This window comes from Juglans microcarpa x Juglans regia, chromosome 1S (genome assembly GCF_004785595.1).
Source record: "Juglans microcarpa x Juglans regia isolate MS1-56 chromosome 1S, Jm3101_v1.0, whole genome shotgun sequence".
Classification (NCBI taxonomy): Eukaryota; Viridiplantae; Streptophyta; class Magnoliopsida; order Fagales; family Juglandaceae; genus Juglans; species Juglans microcarpa x Juglans regia.
The window spans coordinates 4,445,036-4,463,695 of NC_054595.1; the positions used below are offsets into that span (position 1 = coordinate 4,445,036).

At 36.4% G+C, this 18,660-nt stretch overlaps 2 protein-coding genes across 2 annotated transcripts; one reads left to right on the forward strand and one right to left on the reverse strand.

The window, feature by feature from the left end:
* Nucleotides 1–3,124: 3,124 nt before the first annotated feature.
* On the forward strand, nt 3,125–3,930 carry LOC121247185 (kiwellin-1-like). The gene has a single exon (XM_041145537.1). It carries the CDS (start codon nt 3,271–3,273, stop codon nt 3,838–3,840), a length of 570 nt encoding a protein of 189 aa, XP_041001471.1. The 5' UTR covers nt 3,125–3,270; the 3' UTR covers nt 3,841–3,930.
* Nucleotides 3,931–4,846: 916 nt separating this feature from the next.
* On the reverse strand, nt 4,847–17,385 carry LOC121246514 (AT-hook motif nuclear-localized protein 9-like). The gene is made up of 6 exons (XM_041144693.1): nt 16,734–17,385; nt 15,635–16,282; nt 13,012–13,079; nt 12,581–12,712; nt 11,596–11,757; nt 4,847–5,272 (listed from the first exon to the last, which is right to left on the reverse strand). The coding sequence occupies exons 2-6, from the start codon at nt 16,062–16,064 to the stop codon at nt 5,039–5,041; spliced, it is 1,026 nt and encodes a 341-aa protein (XP_041000627.1). The 5' UTR covers nt 16,065–16,282; nt 16,734–17,385; the 3' UTR covers nt 4,847–5,038.
* Between the last annotated feature and the right edge of the window lie 1,275 nt (nt 17,386–18,660).

Genomic DNA, 18,660 nt, shown 5'->3' on the forward strand with positions numbered 1-18,660 from the left:
CGGACAAATCAAAAGCTGGACTTAAAAAATAATTTACATGATAGCATGGGTGATGGGATAAAGATAATGTTGCCAAAAAAAAATCAATAAAGTTTTCTTATCTATACTCGATGGAGGATAGAGAATATATATATATATATATATATATATATATATATATATTAAAAACCCTATTGTTTGGCAAGTGTAGACAACTTGCCATAGATTTGTCCGGAGAGGGACTTATCAAAATGGTGTAAAATGAGGAGTATTTAAATAATTTTTTATTATATTGATAAGTAAAATTATTAAAATATCACATGTTTTAATTAAATGGAGAGTTTTTTTTTATAGATAGAATGATTTAATTAATTACCATCCAAAGAAATTATCTATGATCTGTTAGTACCACTTATGATTGTTAGTTCATGTTTTAAGAATAATTTTCATGTTTTTGCAATTGGGCACAAGTGCAATGTGCCCTTACTAGTGTGTGTATATATATATATATATATATAAGAAGATTAAAAAAATATATATGATATATATATATATATGAATATTAAAAAAAGGGCTCAGCATACGAAATGACAATTCAAAATAAATATATATATATATATATATATATATTTAAGAGTATTAAACTATATATAGGATATTAAACTATGATATTTATATAGTATACTATGAATCTATGATATATTTTAATATATATATATATGAATATTACTAATACTAATTATACTATTACTAATCCACACCATTATGGCCTATTTTATATATAATATACTATTACTATAATATACTATTAGTCTATTACTATATCTTCTAGTATAATTACTAATACTATTGTATCATACTATTAGTATGTTAGTGATTTAATATATATATATATATATATATTAATATATATAAATATTAGTAATACACTAATAGTATTAGTATATAGTAATACTATTGGTATAGTACTATTACTATATGTTAGTTATAATATAGTATTATTAATAATACTATAGTGGTATTAATACTATATATAGTTATAGTGATTAGTATAACTATATTAGTATTAGTTATACTAATAGTTATATTAGTATTAGTTATACTAGTAGTTATATTAGTTATACTAATTGTTATATTAGTATTAGTTATTATTAATACTATATACTATACTAATAGTGATATTAATACTATATACTATACTAATAGTGATATTAATACTATATATACTTATAGTGATTACTATAGCTATATTAGTATTAGTTATAGTGATTAGCATAACTATATATTAGTATTTGTTATAATGATTTTAATTTAGTATAACTATATAATAGTATTAGTATAATCACTATACTAATACTATTATACTAATACTATTTGCTCAAATTTCAACTAAAATGAATGATCCTGTTGGGCGCATTGATAAATGAATACGGCCAATTGCGCCAAAACAAGTTGAATCTACTCTCTGTTAATGCCGCTCCTGAAACAGTAAGTTGAATGGTTTAAATATCTCCTTTCAAATTTATCGCTCTTGTAATCTATACTTTAAAAATATATGTACATAGTTGTGAATTGGTTATTGCAAATCGTTGTATTATAGTTATAAACAATGCAAATCGTGTGTATAATATGTGTTATAAACAGGAAAAAAATTCTAAAAATATAGATAAATTTCTGTCTGTTTATAATTAAAAATTTGAAACATAATAAAATTGGTCAACTGGGCAGCCCTTACTAGTATTAGCCTATATGAAAGAGTAAAACCAGAAAAATAAAGAGGAAGAATAAAATATTAAAGATGTATTGTGCACATGAAGAAATATTACCCAATTAAATCACAAGTTATAAAATGAAGCATGAATCATGCTATCAACCAATTTAAGTCACAACTCGAATTTATGTCTCTTAACCATTTATCCATCTAAAACTAATAATAATGTCATGAAATAATTGAAATATATTGGTTCTAGATATATAAAATATGCAATAATTCAACTCAATCACTTAATACATTATTATTGTCAAAATATGCTACTTTACATATAAGTAACAAAATATATTACTTATACAAAGTATAAAAATAATACATATAACAAAATATATAAAAATAATACATATAACACAAAATATATACGGTAAAATAATGTGTAAGGATGTATATATAAATAGAAATAGTACGAGTCTTGTGACGAGCCCATGACAAATCGAATCAAGTTTATATGAATTTTGTTCATGAGTCTACACCGAGTCGAGTTGAGATTATACGAGTTTAGCTCGTTTAATATTCAAATCAATATTAGTGATCGCGAACAACTCATTTATCAAATGAACCGAATCCGAATCAAGTTTATACGAGTCGAGTTCAAACTGTTCACAAGCAGCTCTGTTCGTTTGCAGCCCTAGCTTTGTTCATTAATTCTTTCTTCCCCTTCCCATCTCCTACACTTCCTATCAGTTACTACTTGATCTTATTTTCTTAAGTTCAATTTTGCCTAAAATTCACTCCATTCAAAGGTTATTAAAACAATTGGATAATCATCTCAACATTAATTAATTTCCTTAAAACATTGTTCGATTTCCAGGCTGTTCAGTTTCTAGGTCGTTGAGTTTCCATGCTTAATTGGAAGTCAGTCTTATAAGTTATTTCTTGGTAGAACGTACGTGGTCTTCTATTTAAGGCGGCATTTATTTGTTTCATTGTAGTCTGGGAGAGGAATAGCCGCTTTTCTATCAAGTCATTGATGTTGCTAACTCCAAAATAATTATACAGCTTCTTCTAAAACAACTAGAGAAATTATAGTTACAGTCGTGAGTACGTAAGCGCCGCACAATCTCTTTAAAAAAAACGAATAAATAAAATAGAATAGAAGATAAGAACTCTTCATTTTGTGCCAATTAAATAAAGCAACACGGACATGGTACGTTCTTCCAGCTTCATAAATAGTTAAGATAATGACCCTTTTGAATTTCTATAAAGACAAGTTAGCTCTCCAAAAGAAAATATAATTTATCTTTCAAAAACCATTCTGGAAGTTAGGATTTTAAGTGATGAAAGTCGTGTCTCACACGTTTGTACTGTTTATAAATTGCATTCCCTGACATCTTTAAATTCAAACTCTATTCTATTCAATAGCATGATTTCTGTCTTATTGCTAATTTCGTCCAAAGTAGTATTCTGATCAGAGGCATGTATGCTCTAACAACTCTGAGTATATATACCTACTTAAATTGCATCTATGCATCAAACATTCAACATAAGAACATACGTAGAGGGAAAGAGAGACTGAGAGAATGAGGAACTTCTTGTGTTCAAAAGCATCTTTTCTCCTACTATTCATTCTTCTATTGACAAACTGTTTTGACATTGAAGCTCAGAAATGTCGTCCAAGCGGCAGGATCAGGGGAAAGAAGTCCCCTTCTGCACATTGCAACACAGAGAATGATTCTGTTTGTTGTGTTCGAGGCAAGATGTACACAACTTACCGATGTTCACCATCTGTTTCTAGTAACACCAAGGCCTATCTCACCCTCAACAGCTTCGAACATGGAGGAGATGGTGGTGGTCCATCGGAATGTGACAACCAGTACCACTCTGATGACACACCTGTGGTGGCACTGTCTACGGGATGGTTCAACAACAAGAGCAGGTGTCTTAACAATATCACCATAAGCGCCAATGGGCGAAACGTGTTGGCCATGGTGGTGGACGAGTGTGACTCAACAATGGGGTGTGATGCAGACCATGATTATCAACCTCCATGTCCCAACAACATTGTTGATGCCTCCAAGGCTGTGTGGGAAGCTTTAGGTGTATCTCGTGAAGAATGGGGTGGTTTGGATATTACATGGTCCGATTCTTAAGTTTCAAGTGCATTGGTTGTATCATAAAAAAAAACTTAGTCTACTTTGTTGTTGCTGTTTTTCTGGGGTGGAATGCATCACTTTAAATTGCCTATTTTGTATGCTACATGCTAAATATGATTTTGTCGTCACAGTTTATTTTATATATATATATATATATATATATATAAATATAAATATAACAAATACATCTATTGAATATAAACCAGCGACAAAAGGTGGAGAGAGAGAGCAAAAAAGGGACTGCGACATAATCAAAAGAGTGCAAGTGCAACCAAAAAAAAAAATGTGGGAAAAGGGAGGGAAAATGGGGCCGCAAAAGTAGTTATTGTTCCATAATTTTGCAGCTTTGAGACTGCATTTAGTATGAAGAAAAAGGTCGTTTCTGCAGATTTCATCTACTAAGTTTGAGGTGGAATGCCCCTAACAAGCCTTGATGCTACAGCTAGCGTTGGAGTTTGCAAATGTTGCGCATTCCTTCTGAAATGAGTGAGTAAATACTACTCACATGAAAAAAATAATAATAATAAATCTTACTCTTTTTCAAAATAAGTAAACGGTACTTGTACAAATCATGATTGTATACATTTTTTATGTTTATTTTTCCTAACATTGTTTTAGTTATAAGGAGAGGCGTTTGTTGAGAAATCCATCCTCTAGTTCCTTTAATTAATGAGATTATTACATGGGCGAAAAATCAGGGAGAGGTCATTTGTAGGGATCTTGACAATGACAGAAAACAAAAACAAGAAAAAGTGACGATTCTGTTTCAAATCCTTTAGTTTGCCAAAGGTATTCCCGGTTGGGGGAGGGCTTCTTTCTCTAAGCTGCTTGGATCCATAATGTTTATTGTATAGCAGTTTTAAGGACTGAGAAAAGGGTTTCCTAATTAAAGAGTGCTTAAGATTATTTTACTATAATGCTCATAAACTGAACAAACATTTTCCAATCTAAAGTTCTTTTGTTAGAACTGAAAGAAAATGTTGGATAAATGAAATCATGAACGTAAAACTCCCAACTACATTTCCATTAAGCTACAAAAATAGAGTCAAATACCAATGTCTAGGACAGGGTACATGAAGTCAACAGTAATCAAAGCCAAGATCAACTGGCTTCCTGTCAATGGTGCTTCAAGAAAAATCACATTCAAAAAAGTGAAATTTATGTACAATGCTCATTTATCTATCAATAAAAGTTGTTATCCGCGCATCAAGTCAATGTCGACGTGAGCATTTCGCATATCCACTGCCCGCGATGCCGGCCAAACCCCCATTGAAGTGGTTGGACTGAGATTTTGAGTTGGTGGAATGCTAGTTAGTGCATCTGGGTTGTCAATTGTCTGGTGTTCTGAGTCTATGGCACCTTCTGAAGCTTTCTTTTTTTTGTTCTTCGTCTTTGAACCACCCCCCAACATGAAGCTCCCCACAATCACCTGGAATCATCCATCTTTCACTTGAGCCTTAAACAAAGAAACTTGAATACTGTATACAACATCACATGCCTAATCAAAGCTCAAAGCAAAAACAGTCACAATTTTTGCAGAATGCAAAAGTTTGTTATCCAAATTTATAGTCCCCCATTTCTTTGGATTTTTTTTTTTTTTTTTTTTTGGGGTTATCTATAAATGACTCTATGCTAGGGTTTCCTTGGTTTGTGTGTTGACAACTACTATGGCTGCCGCCGGGGGCCTTGCTGGCTTGGCGGCTGGGAGGTTGTGGTCCTTTGCTGATATGGTGGCTCACTCCCCACAACCACTTCCGGTGGTTGAAGTTCCTTTTCGTCCTGCAAAGGTTATCAATGGAGAGTACTGTGTGATCTTCTCCAAGGAGGAGGTTGATGGTTCAGCGGTGCCCTTCAGGTATTCTATGGTTCTGAAATTCTTAAGGCAGCGCCCAACCTTAGATGCTATTCGTTCCTTTATTCGGAGTCGTTGGGGGTTGGAGGTGCAACATGTGGTGTCGGCCATGCGCAGGCCGCGTAACATTTTCGTATGTCTCTCTAATGAAGCAGATTTCTTGAAGGCATTATCGAGGGAAGTCACGGACATTGATGGGGTGCCATATAGAGGATTTCACTGGTTTCCAGGGTTTGATGAGGAAAAAGAGCCGTCGATGGTTCCTATCTGGGTGGTTCTATCGGGGCTACCTCCAAACTTTTATCACGAGTCATTTCTAGAAAATATCACAGCTCCGATTGGAAGGTTTCTACGTCGGGATAACGCAACTAGATGTGCTACAAGAAGTAATGGGGCTAGGGTGTGTGTAGAGATGGATGCGGCAAAAACACCTTTACATGGTGTTTGGATTGGAATTCCCCACTAGGCATCCAGTTTGTATGTTGAAATCGAATATGAAAATCTACCTGCTTTCTATCTTCAATGTAATATCCAGAGGCATAACTCTAAAACCTGCAGATGGAAGGATGAAGGTAAGAAGGTGGTGATTCGGAAACAGGAGGGGGAGGAACCGATGAAGGGTTGGCTGCCAAAAAGTCAGGAGCAACTTGTGAAGGAATCAGGTGGGGCGCTTATGGGTGTACGTGATCATGGTTCCTTGTCGGTGCTTGAGCTTGGGGGTCCAAGTAATGTTACTGTAGTGGAACAACCAGTCAAGGAGGGTGAGAAGAGAGAGGTTATCAGGGAGGAGACGGGGATGGTGGTGGAGACTGAATATGTGGTTGAGCCTATGGACATGGTTGGGCAAGTGGTTGTGGTTGTGGTTGAGGCTGTAGATGTGGTTGCGTCGAAGGTTGGGATGGAGTCTGTGCTTGTGGTTGAGCATGTGGACATTGTTGAGGTGGAGCCTGTAGACGTGGTTGAATCCGTGGATGTGATAAGGGATGACGTTGTGATGGTTCTGGAAGGCCTTGCATCTGGAGATGGTTATGAGGGGGGTTGGAGGGTCCAGCGCAGTTGGCCCATGTGGCGACTGAGGAGGCATGTTTGGTGTCGGAGGAGGTGTCTATTCCATCTATTGAAATGCCGATTGTAACTGAGCAGGTGATCTTTGCAAATGAGGCATTGGCTAGTGATGATGTGTGGGGCAAGTCAAAGATGGTGCACTTGCATCAAAGTGATGGTATGGAGATGTCGGAATCACGTGCGATGGTTTTGCGTGGAGAGTGTGTTTCCGATCCTGAAGGTGATGTTATGGAGCATTTGAGCAGTACAAAGGACTGTCCTTTAGAGGAAGATGTTTCGGAAAAAACGAATGTGGCTAGGGGTGGGAGATTTCTCAGAAGCTCTACTCAGGTTCCAAGCAGACCCTCTCGCTTAAATTTATGACGTGCAAACCTTTCTTTTGGAATATCTATGGGATGCGATCGTCACGGAGGAGGTTATGTAAATTAGTGAAGAAGTTACGACTGAATTTTGTATTGTTAGCGAAGTCGTTTGCAAGTGAGTTGAGGCTTGAAGTCTTGAAAAATTCTTTGAAGTTTGACGAATCTTTTTCTAATCAAAGTATTGGAGGTAAAATATGGTTGCTTTGGGGGGAGGATTACAGGTATCAGTTATGAATGCGAGTGCTCAACACATCACGATTTCTATTGTATACGAGTCTCATTAGATGTTTGTCTTTGTGGTTTATGCAAAATGTAACCATATGGACCGCCGAGAGTTGTGGAGGTTGCTGCAACAGATGCCGCAAGATGAACCATGGTTATGTCTTGGTGATTTTAATAGTATTCGGGAGGATGCAGAGCGATGTGGGGGTCGCCCTCGGTTAAGGGTGGCTATGGACGAGTTCAAAGCTTTTATTGATTCATGTTGGTTGTCTAAGATGAAGTTGGTTGGGAGCAAATTTACTTGGTGCAATGGCCAGCTAGGGTTGGCACGAAGTAGGTCGAAATTAGATCGCTGCTTGTTAAATATGGCGGCTATTTCTTTATTGCCTGATGCGGTTGGGTCATATTTATCTCGCTTCACCTCAGATCATGCTCCTATGTCCTTTGTGTTGTCGAACTCGGGTTCTCGATATGGTCCCTCCTTCAAATTTCAACAGATGTGAGTCTCTCATGAGGGTTTTAAAGAGGTCGTAAGATATGTATGCCATATGCAATTGGGGACTTCGGGTTTGTTTGGTTTAGGAGGTAAGTTGAAGAAATTGAAGATGGTACTTAAAGATTGGAACCTTCGGGCTTTTGGGCACACGGAGGAAAATATTCAGTGCTTGGAGAGGAAAATTGAATGCCTGGAATGCCAGTTACATTTATGTTTCTTTGAGGAGGTTGAGGCGGCTTTAACATAGGCAAAGGAGGAGCTGGCTGTTTGGTTACAAAGAGAAGAAACCAAGCTATCGCAACGGGCTAAGGTTAGTTGTATGGAAAATGGGAGGCTTCGGCTCAATTTTTTAAGTCATTCACTTCTTTGTCTAAGCCTATCGTGCAGGAAATGAGGTTGAGGGATGGCACTCACTTGGATACTCCTGAAGCCATTCATTTGGGAGCCGTGGATTATTTTAGCAATTTTCTTTGTGCTAGACCGCGTAGAGATCTTCCTGACTTGTCCTTGTATGTGGAGAATGTTGTTGAGGAGGAGGATAATAGTTTTCTCATACAACTCCCTTCAATCCAAGAGGTTAAGGATGCCATGTTTTCGATTCCGATTGATAGTAGTCCGAGTCCGGATGGCTTTGGATGTGGATTTTATAGATCGTGTTGGGATATCGTGGAAGCGGATGTGGTGGAGGCGGTTAGAGATTTTTTTCGTGGGGTTCCTTTACCACAATTTTATTTGGCATTCTATATTGCTCTAATCCCAAAAGTGCAACAGCCAATTGGTTTTAACAAATTTCGCCCAACAAGCTTATGCATGGTAATATATAAGGTGTTTTCCAAAATTTTGGTTTGCAGGTTTTCCCCTATTCTGAGTAAAATTGTATCGCCCAAGCAAGGGGCTTTTTTACCCGATAAAAGCATTTATGAAAATATTGTTTTGGCTCAAGAAATGGTTCATATGATTAATAAGAAGGCTCGAGGTGGTAATGTTTTTATTAAAGTGGATATGGCTAAGGCTTATGATAGTTTGGACTGGGATTTTCTATTGCATGTGATGGTTTCCTTTGGCTTCTCCCGGCGTGTCTGTGAGCTAATCAGACAATGTATCTCGACTCTTTGGTTCTCAATAGTTATGAATGGGACGGCGAAAGGTTTTTTTCCGTGTGGTCGTGGTCTACACCAAGGGGACCCATTATCCCCATATTTATTTATCTAGGTGGAAGAAATTTTGTCTAGATTGCTGAAGCACAATTTTGAGATTGGTAAAATTGCTCCTTTCACCCATCCACGAGGCACCCCTCTTATACCACATTTGTTGTATGCTGATGATGTTATAATTTTCGCCAATGGTGGTTGGTCATCTTTAAAAGTGATCAGAGACATTTTTACACTGAGGATTGGTCTGGTTAGATGGTGAGCAAAGAGAAGTCGGCTATTTTTTTCTCCAAATATACTTCTGTCGCTATGAGGCAAAATTCCTTGTGTTTGACATCCTTCACGGAAGGGGTTTTCCCTGTGAAATATCTGGGGGTTCCGCTTTCCACTAGTCGGTTAAAGGCGCTTGATTTTGATGACTTGTTGAGCCGCATTAGAGGAAGGGGGGGGGGTGGGGTGTGGCAAACCAAGCTATTGTCCGTTGGTGCTCAATTGATTTTGCTATGACATGTCGTGACTAGTATCCCTGCCCATTTACTCTTTGTGATGCATGCGCCTAAGGCTGTGTTTAGTGCTTTAGATCATCTCATGAGCGGCTTCTTTTGGGGATCATCGGATGGGAAACCAAAAAGAAAATGGGTTGCTTGGCAACAACTCTGTAGGCCGATTCAGGAGGGAGGTATGGGTTTGCGAAATTTGGAGGTGGTTCAGTCTTCTCTGTTTATGAAATTTGCTTGGAAATTGTTGACTCAATCCTCTTTATGGGCTAATTTTTTCAAAGCTAAGTATCCTAAAGATAAGCATGTTACACTGGTCTGTTCTCAGAAAGGCTCTAGTTTTTGGCACCATGTGGTATCCATGATACCGAAAGTATTAAATCAGTCTACCTGGAGGTTACGGGAAGGGCAGGTTTCATTTTGGAGGGATCCATGGTTGCAGTCGAGTGCTCTGGTGGAGTCATGTGCGATCACTGCTCAACCTGAGTTGAAGGTGAGGGAGTGCAGGCTTGGAGATGGTTGGAATGTGGACTTGATTAGCACGTTGGTGGGAGAGAACAAAATGGAAGAAATTTTGGAATGTCTTGGTGCGCACAAGGAAGGAGCGGATTTACTTATCTGGAAACCGAACCCGAGTGGTGAGTTTACATCTAATTCGGCATGGGATTGTATTCGAATTCGAGTCCCAAAAAGTGGTTGGTCTAACTGGATATGGCACTCGGCATTGTCTAAGAAATATTCGGTGAATTTGTGGAAGGCAATGCATTTTGCTCTTATTGTTGATGCTCGTATGAGTTCTTTGGGGAGTCCGATGGTTTCCAAATATATATGTTGTCTTGGGAGGAGCTTAGAGGACCAAGACCATGTCCTTGCTAAAGGAATGGTTGCATTAGAAATTTGGCAACGTGCTTCCTCCTCCCTAGGCGTCCCTTTTGATCCACATAGATCATGGAAAGACAAAACGAAATGTTGGTCCCGAAGAGCTAGTCACTCCACTCAAAGAGGTAGCTTATTCGGCCTTGTTCCTATCATATTAACATGGTCTCTGTGGGTTTGGAGATGTAAGGCGCATATGAAAGGTAGAGTGAATTTGGTGGAGTCTTTATGGTTGTCAATAAAGGCCATCATTGCTTGGGTGGGTTTGCGGCTTAAAGCTGGTAAGAAGTTTCATGTTGGCAATGAACAAGTTTTAATGGCCTTTTCTATTCCGGTAAAGGGGGCCGAAAAATTAGCAAAAACTAGAGGGGGGTTGGTTTAAACTAAATGTAGATGGGAGTTGTTTGGGTAATCCTGGACATATGGGGGTCGGTGGTCTTATTTAGGATGATCAGGGGAGATTAAAATTGGCTTTTGCGAAAAGACTGGACCATGGGACGAATAATATGGCGGAACTTTTAGCCCTTTATTATTGTTTGCAGCACTGTTTGGAGTTGGGTTTTCAACAAATAGAAGTGGAACTTGATTCATTTTAATTGTTAAATGGTTAGAAAAGAAGCAATGTGGTATTTGGTATCTGGAAGATTTTTGGGAGAAAATAATACAAGTTCTTTCAAGTTTGAGGCATAAGGTCAGGCATGTCTATCGTGAGTGTAACGTAGGAGCAAACTTCTTAACGAGACTGGCTCCCAAGCATGATTCTGGGACGTGGGTACACTTCAGCAATATTCCTCATAGGCTAAAAGGGATTTTAAAGGTTGACAAGTTGGGGCTACCTGCTTTGCGTCGTTAGTGCTTTGGATTTAGTTGGGGGTTTTTTGAGTTAGTATGGGTTGGTTTATTATTTTGTTTGGTTTAGGTTTTATTGGCTTATGATTTACGGCTTGGTTTGACACTTGGTATTGACAAGTGTATTGATGTTCCCTCGGTATTCCTCAGCTATTAGTGAGGGTTTTTTTTTAATAAACTTGGGACGGGGCCGCTATGTGTATGGCTACTGACTCATATATATATATATATATATATATTTATATAATAAAAAGCTTTCCAACAGCTCAACCTTGTGGTACAATCACTCATCTATTCTGAAGAACTAATTGGCAAGCAGAAGGAAAAGAACTAAAAATGGAGAACAAACAATGGTGAAGAAAATAAAGCAAACAAAAAATACCTGAACAACACTCGCTGCAATGAGCAGTCCCCCAACTCCACCACCAATGACATGACCATCAGGGCTGGCAAGGGAGACACTTAGACCACCAGTTCGATGGCAAGACCCACCACTATCTGTTAGCAAGTAAGATCCTGACAAACATAATATCTCAAAACGCCCCTACAAAAGTCAAGTCCACCCAAGATTTCTCTTCAGAGGTGCAAGACTCAAAAATAATAGAGAACAGTTCGAAAAACCAACAAACAAACTTCAGAAGAAACTTTTTTTGGGGGGGGGGGGGGGGATAAGAAAATGAACATAGCTCTACTTAAAATGGCCATAGAGAAATAGAGGGATAAAAAATATACGGACAATCCTCAGAGCATATACATATGTGCGTGGACACCCATCAGTGTGAGAGTGCTTTGTGCATATCTGCATTATAAGAAATTTTCAGAACCAAAATTACCTAGAAATTTACAGATATACATCAAATTAAATAAATATTAAGCTTCACTCCACAATGACAGACGAATAGGTCACACATGCCTCAGCCATATGTCTATGAGTCATTACTCAATCCTCAATTCAGATGAGACATCATCCTACAGTAACAACCAATGGACTTCTGGCCTGGTCCTTAGGGATCATTGGGTTCATGGTTAGGGGTTTGAACCCCAACTGCTAGGGCTATTGCCCCTGAAAATTTGCCTACCAGGACGAAAAAAAAAAAGCCCTCTGAGGTTCAAGCATATTCATTGAGCTTGAATTCCAGGCATAAACCTCATAAACTTAAGTATTGATTCCAATGTCAAACAAAGTTAAATTATCACAACTAATAGAAGCTCCAAAAAGGATCAATGTTGTTCTCCATCATGTACCAAAGCATGCCTAGAAATGCCAATTTGAGCATATAATATTTTTTGTTATAAGTAATTTGTACATAATATATATATATATATATATATATATATATATATATAGACGAAGACAGTGCTCACACCTCATATGTGACAGTGCCACCAGACATCGAAGGCTGACGAAGAGTCACAGTAGAAACAGCACCATTGGCCGACAAGATGCATAAAGCTCTAGGCCCCAGCTGTGAAAATGACATTATTTTTGTTGCAATGTCCTACAGCATGTGCAAATTTCAATGATTAACACAGAATAATATTGTACCATCCCAAAAGACCTGAAATTTGGGAATCAATGAACTGAACGGCATATTAGCTTCTATTAAATTAGAAATCAAGCAAGAACAAGATCAACTTATTTGCCAATTCCTTATGTAGACATTAACTTAGTACGGGTAAAATTGCCTTTTGGTTCAACGGAACTTAAAGAAAAAAAAAAAAACAATTTCCTTGAGAACTGAAAAATCTGAAATTGGATTGAGGCACCAACAGTGAGTGATAAGAGAAAATAGCATACTTCTCCTATCGCAATGGTGATGATGTGTGGAGTAAAACCCATCCCAGCCGAACCAGACAGCCATTCACCTATCAAAACAGTAAATAATTTCTATCATTGTTCGTGTACAAGGAAGTGCCCGTGCAAGAAAGAAAGATATACTAAACAGTAAATATCAAATGAATATTTTCAATCTCACTCCATGAGGCATAATATGCTTCTTACTGATGAAATTAAATTATCAGAAAAAGAAACAGGCAAAGCTGAAATATGATATTACAGCCATTTAATTGGCTTAGGAAAACCAAATAATATATGTGCGAAACTGAAATGGCAAGCATATGGACACAATACATTACGTTTATTCATCCGAAGAGTAAATTTCAATCTTATCAAAGATAAACAAGTTGTCTTGGAGTAAATATTGTAGATAAATAGAGCAGCAAACCAAACAAAGGCATGCAACAATGCATCCGTATGTAAGTTTTGTTAAGCTATACATGTCACCATGATTTCAAGCTGTCCTTCAGCTTCCTTGAAAGGTTTTACAGTGGACAACAATTGCATATCAGGACATGAATCTGGAATCTCTAAGGTTCAGTAAATGCTCCAACAAATTATGTGGAGTTCCATCAATTTTGTAAGTACCCCGAGATTCTGACCATGTTAAGATCTACATGACAATGATGTATAGAAGTATCTGTTCTACCTTACCTTTGCTTCTTAATAGCACACTTGCTAATCGTCTCTTAGAACGAACGACCAATCTGTAACTATACTACAATGCAATGTTTTCACTCAGAGGTATTCACTGTCTGAGATTTTTTCAGCTTAAGAGTTGCAAGTAAAAAAATTTTTAAACCAACATCAAACTTGTCAGGTCCACCAAACTCCTGAAAAGTTATCAATTCATCGTATCTTTATATTTTTTTCAATGTTGCTTACAAATATTATGTTGCCAGTTGGACCAAACAAGAATAGCTAAATTTACTAAATATCTATGCAATTAAGTTAGTGAACTTTAAGCCATTCTAAAACCAATAAAATGAATTAGTGCTAACACCTTGATTACCAAAATTCGGTTGAGCATCTTGATTTCCTCTTTTCTTAGTCTGCTTTGTCTCTATATTAATGTTGGGAAACCTCAACTTTTTTTGAGTAGAAAGACCAAGAGCTTTCTATACAATGTGTCAAATTAACTCTAGCCATCAGGAATAATAACTTATAGAGCTTTGCTACTCATCATCCCCACACACCACACTTTTTTTATTTTTTTATTTTTTTTATTTTTTGGTTTTATTCCTCTTAAACTTATTGAATTCTTCTACTCATCATCCATATGCCACACATTTGGTAAGATTAAAAAATAAAAATAAATAAATAAAAGTATGGTGTGTGGGGATGATGAATAGAATTTTTCTAACTTATATACTCTTTAACTTACTCAAAAATTCAATAAAGTTAACGAATCCATTGGTTATGAATCTAAAAATGGTGATTTGAGAAAAACGAAAAGGCATGTCTTAGGAAAACCAAAGATTCTTGAATGAAAATAGTAATAAACAGTATTAGATATATTAATTTTTTCACTTAATAACTTTGGCTTTGTTGAATACATTATTGAATTTACATTTAAATAAAATATAATGAGAATGAATGATGTTGCTAAACAGAAGCAAAACTTCCTTCAAAAGAATTAAATGATCCTTTTTTTAGGATTGGACAGAGAACTGAAGGTCTTTCTTGGATTGGACAAAGAACTTAAGAGCCTTTTTAGGATAAACAATATCAAATTGTTACAAACCTTTAGGCTTTAACATTGTTTAGACAGCCTAATATGATAAATGATCAAATTTATTAGGGGAAGATGACGACGTGGCTCAACACAAGTAAAACTCCTACTTCAATATATATATATATTATATTATAGATTGGTACCGCCTCTAATATCTAAGTTTTTCTCTGATACAATGTTGGGTATGTTGAAGCCACATTTCATGACATCAACAGCAAAGTAGTCCCAAGAGCCAAAACTATGAGACGTTCTAACAGCTCATCTGAGGCTACCCTTCTCATGTGGTGACAAGCATGTGCATTTGGGATGCTCCACCCATAGGGCACCAAGGGGTCATATTGGATATGTCTAGGAACTAATACCCAGGGGAGGACATACTAAGGACAATTGGGGTGATGAGTGCCAACAATTTCAACTTTTCCCATTGGCACATCCAAGACTTGCAATTGTTGTCATGGGTGGTGCCCTGAGAGCCTAGTCTGGCGGCCAAGAGGTCTTGTAGCCATGATATTCAGTAGTCTGTCAACGATGTCAGCAAGTTGGGCAGTTTGGTTTGAAGCATGGAGTTAGATTTCTCCCAGTGATCGACCCCCCCAATCAGCCTGATCTACAGTTTGGGCCGTCAAAAAAAAATGCAGGATTTTTCTTTTAATTCCAGACAGTTGCATATTTTAGAAGATTCATTTTAACTAGCATAAGACTTAACAAGCATTATGTGAGACAGTTCACGTTCCTGATAAGTAGCATATATGAGTGAAAAGTGGAAAGCAAATAACATTGAAATGTAAAAATGCAGTGTTCGTGTTCAGGAGAATCATGACAGAAATCCAATTGGCCAAAGAAACTTACCAAAAGAAGCTAATTGTTGCTTCCTTCCAGTCCCAGGTGGCCGGCCTCTACCCCGCTTTTGGGATGATGTCATTGTACTTTTTCCTGGATTAGTAGAGGGTGAGGGAGACAATGCCAATGACATGGTCCCATCCGGACCATATTTTCGGGGCCTTCCTCTTTTTCTCTTCACAGGCTCACTCTGTGGCACCACCGCAGATGGTGCACCCACATTGACACTATGAGGTGAAATTGAAGATGGAGGCTCTACTTGTAATGTTGATCCGATAGTACTGCCACCAATGTTGGGTTGGAATTGAACATTTGGATTAGACAAGGGACGGATGCCTAGTGATCCGTGTAACCCAGACTGTGTTCCAGACCCAGACAAACTTCCCGGAATATAATACGATGTCGGACCAGATAACGCCATGGGGTCCCCTTGATCCATGCATTTACTTAAAATAGCTTATTCTCACAAATCTTTCACAGCCTTAAACCAGAATTTCAATTCAGTGCAAAACTTAGAACCTCCTCTCGGCTCTTTAATAATTCAACTCAGTTTAGCTTCAAAAATTATCAAATATAGACAAAAATCCCAAACCAGAAATCGTGTTTGGAACACTCCAAATATTTGAGACCCGATTTGTGATCACTGAACAGGGTTTCCTGCAGGGTACTTGAATATTTTAGAAGTTGTTTTTGAATTTGAGAACAAACAGGGTTTAAGCCACAGGAAACGCTTTTCAAGCATTAAAAGTGATTCCAACGTAGTTCTCAATTGAAACAACGAGAAAGCTCCAAGCAGATACATTGTCTCGGAAATACATCTAAACTCAGAGATGAAACTCCTAAAATCTAGATACGGTAGAGAGAGAGAGAGAGAGAGACCCTATTTAAAGCACGAGCTGCACAGGTAGAAGGAAAGAAACATGAACACACAAAGAAAGTGAAAAAAAAAAAAAGTTAAACAGAAATAAACTAATAAAATTAAATTCTAGAAAACCAAATGAAAAGACAAGATCTTGAAGCCCGTAAGGCGTAAACAAGCAAGAACAGAAGTCTGCAAAGCTAGAAAGTCAAATAAAAGACAAAGTTGGAAGCTACTTTTACAGCTTACCAAACTACATGGCACAACCAGAAGGCTTGATGTCGAAGATAAAGAACATAGAAGACTGAAACAGGTCCACTCTCACCAACCCATTGGTAAAACCTTAAACACCAAGCATCCTATAAGGCATACAAAAGCCTAGAAAATTAAACTCGGCCTCAAACCCGACACCCACCAAAGAAAACAGAGGCTCTCAAGTCAATGCAATTAAAGAGCTCAAGCCCAGCTTAAAAAGTGAAAGACAAAATTCACCCTTGAACGGATTTCAAAGACAGGCACTCTCTCTCTTTGGCTCTCCCTAAAATCAAGAAGTTGGAGGATGAATGCGTGAGGGAATTGAAGGTAGAGACGGAAACAAAAAGATGATATTTTGAGATAAATTTAGCACGAACCGACAGAGGAGGTGAGAATCTTTGAAGGTAGAGAGAGAAGTTTGAGAGAAGGGAATTAAAGGCTGGAGCAGTTTCTGCAAAATGGTTTTAAGACTCTGAAGGCCACCGTGTTAAAGTATTTGTAGTACAATGATGAAAAGCAGAGAGCTCTAAGCATAAGTCCTTATCGGATTGCATATCATTTTTCTGGGGCAGAGCTCTCTCTCTCTAAAAAGCTGCTTATCTTTATATCTCTATCCAAAAGCTCTCTCCCTCTCTCTCTTCTGGGTGTCTCTGTTTGTGTGGGCGCTGATGCTTTGCTTTTTACTTGGCCTTCACCCACGGATAGAGAGAGAGAGAGAGAGGGGTTGAGAAACAAACAAAAACTTGAACAGATAAAGGCATAAAGCGGTTCTTTATTGGATAATACTGGTTTTTTATTTTTTTTTAGTTTGAAAAAAGTAAGTTCAAAAACTCGAAGTCTTTTAGAGATGATATATTTTGTGGGTGTCTACTTGTGCATGCGAACGAAGGAAGACTTTTGAAAGAACAAAGATATCATATCATATTATTTTCTTAAAATATGTAACAGATGCTTTTCTCATATTTCTTGATATAATATTTCTAAACCATTTATTCATTATCTATTTTATCATTATTTTTTTATTATTTTATGATATAATATTAAATAATAAATTTACAAGTGAAATATAATAAATAATCTATAATCATCTAATGACACATCATAGAATGATGAGAAAATAATGAGAATTAAGATAATAAGTAGCATTACTCGTTTCATTGGATTTTGAGAAGATAAAAAAGTTGAATAAAATATTATAAAGTTAAATTATTGTTTGAATATATTTTTAATATTATTTTTGTTTTAAAATTTAAAAAATTTATATTATTTTTTATGTTTTGTTCAGAAGTTTGGACAAATTGTAATGATTAGATGAAAAAATTAAAAATTATTGTGTGTTTAAAATATGTATAAGAAAGAAAGCTTATTTCAATTTGAATGAAATAGAAGTGATAGTTTTTCACTTTTTAAATAAGACATTTAAGATGGGAAGATAAATGGATGATGGGTACTATTGTTAATGCTCGAGTTTTAAAGGAGAGAAAATATTATGTCTTAGATTTCAAATTGGGGGCTTAATAACAGCTTGTGATAGTTTAGAGGTCATGTTTCAAAATTAGAAATAATTTGAAAGACAAAGTACAATTATACCTTTTTTTATGAATCTCTCCAATTTGTTTCATTTTTAAGTCGATTCCAACTGGTTTCACTTAGACTCGTTTTGATACAGAAATCATCTTAATTTATTTTATTATTATAATTTTTTTAAATTTTTATACAAAATATAATAAATAATTTAATTTTTTTAAATCTCAAAATAATAATAATATTAAAAAATAATATTCTAATAATATTTTATTTAACTCATCTAAAACCATCTCATCTCATCTCACTATTCAAACAAGATCACTTAAAAATATTGTTCTCTATACACCAACTTAAAAATAAAAATTTTCTAAAAATTATACAAATAAGATAACAT

Bases quoted from the DNA above. Each gene is read 5' to 3' on its own strand.
- LOC121246514 (XM_041144693.1), bottom strand. From the start codon at position 16,064: ATGGATCAAGGGGACCCCATGGCGTTATCTGGTCCGACATCGTATTAT. The intron at 11,758-12,580 runs GTGTGAGCACTG...TGACTTTTGTAG, and splicing joins GTGGCACTGTCACATATGAG to GGGCGTTTTGAGATATTATG. The intron at 5,273-11,595 runs GTATTTTTTGTT...GGATGATTCCAG, and splicing joins TTGCAGCGAGTGTTGTTCAG to GTGATTGTGGGGAGCTTCAT.
- LOC121247185 (XM_041145537.1), top strand. From the start codon at position 3,271: ATGAGGAACTTCTTGTGTTCAAAAGCATCTTTTCTCCTACTATTCATT.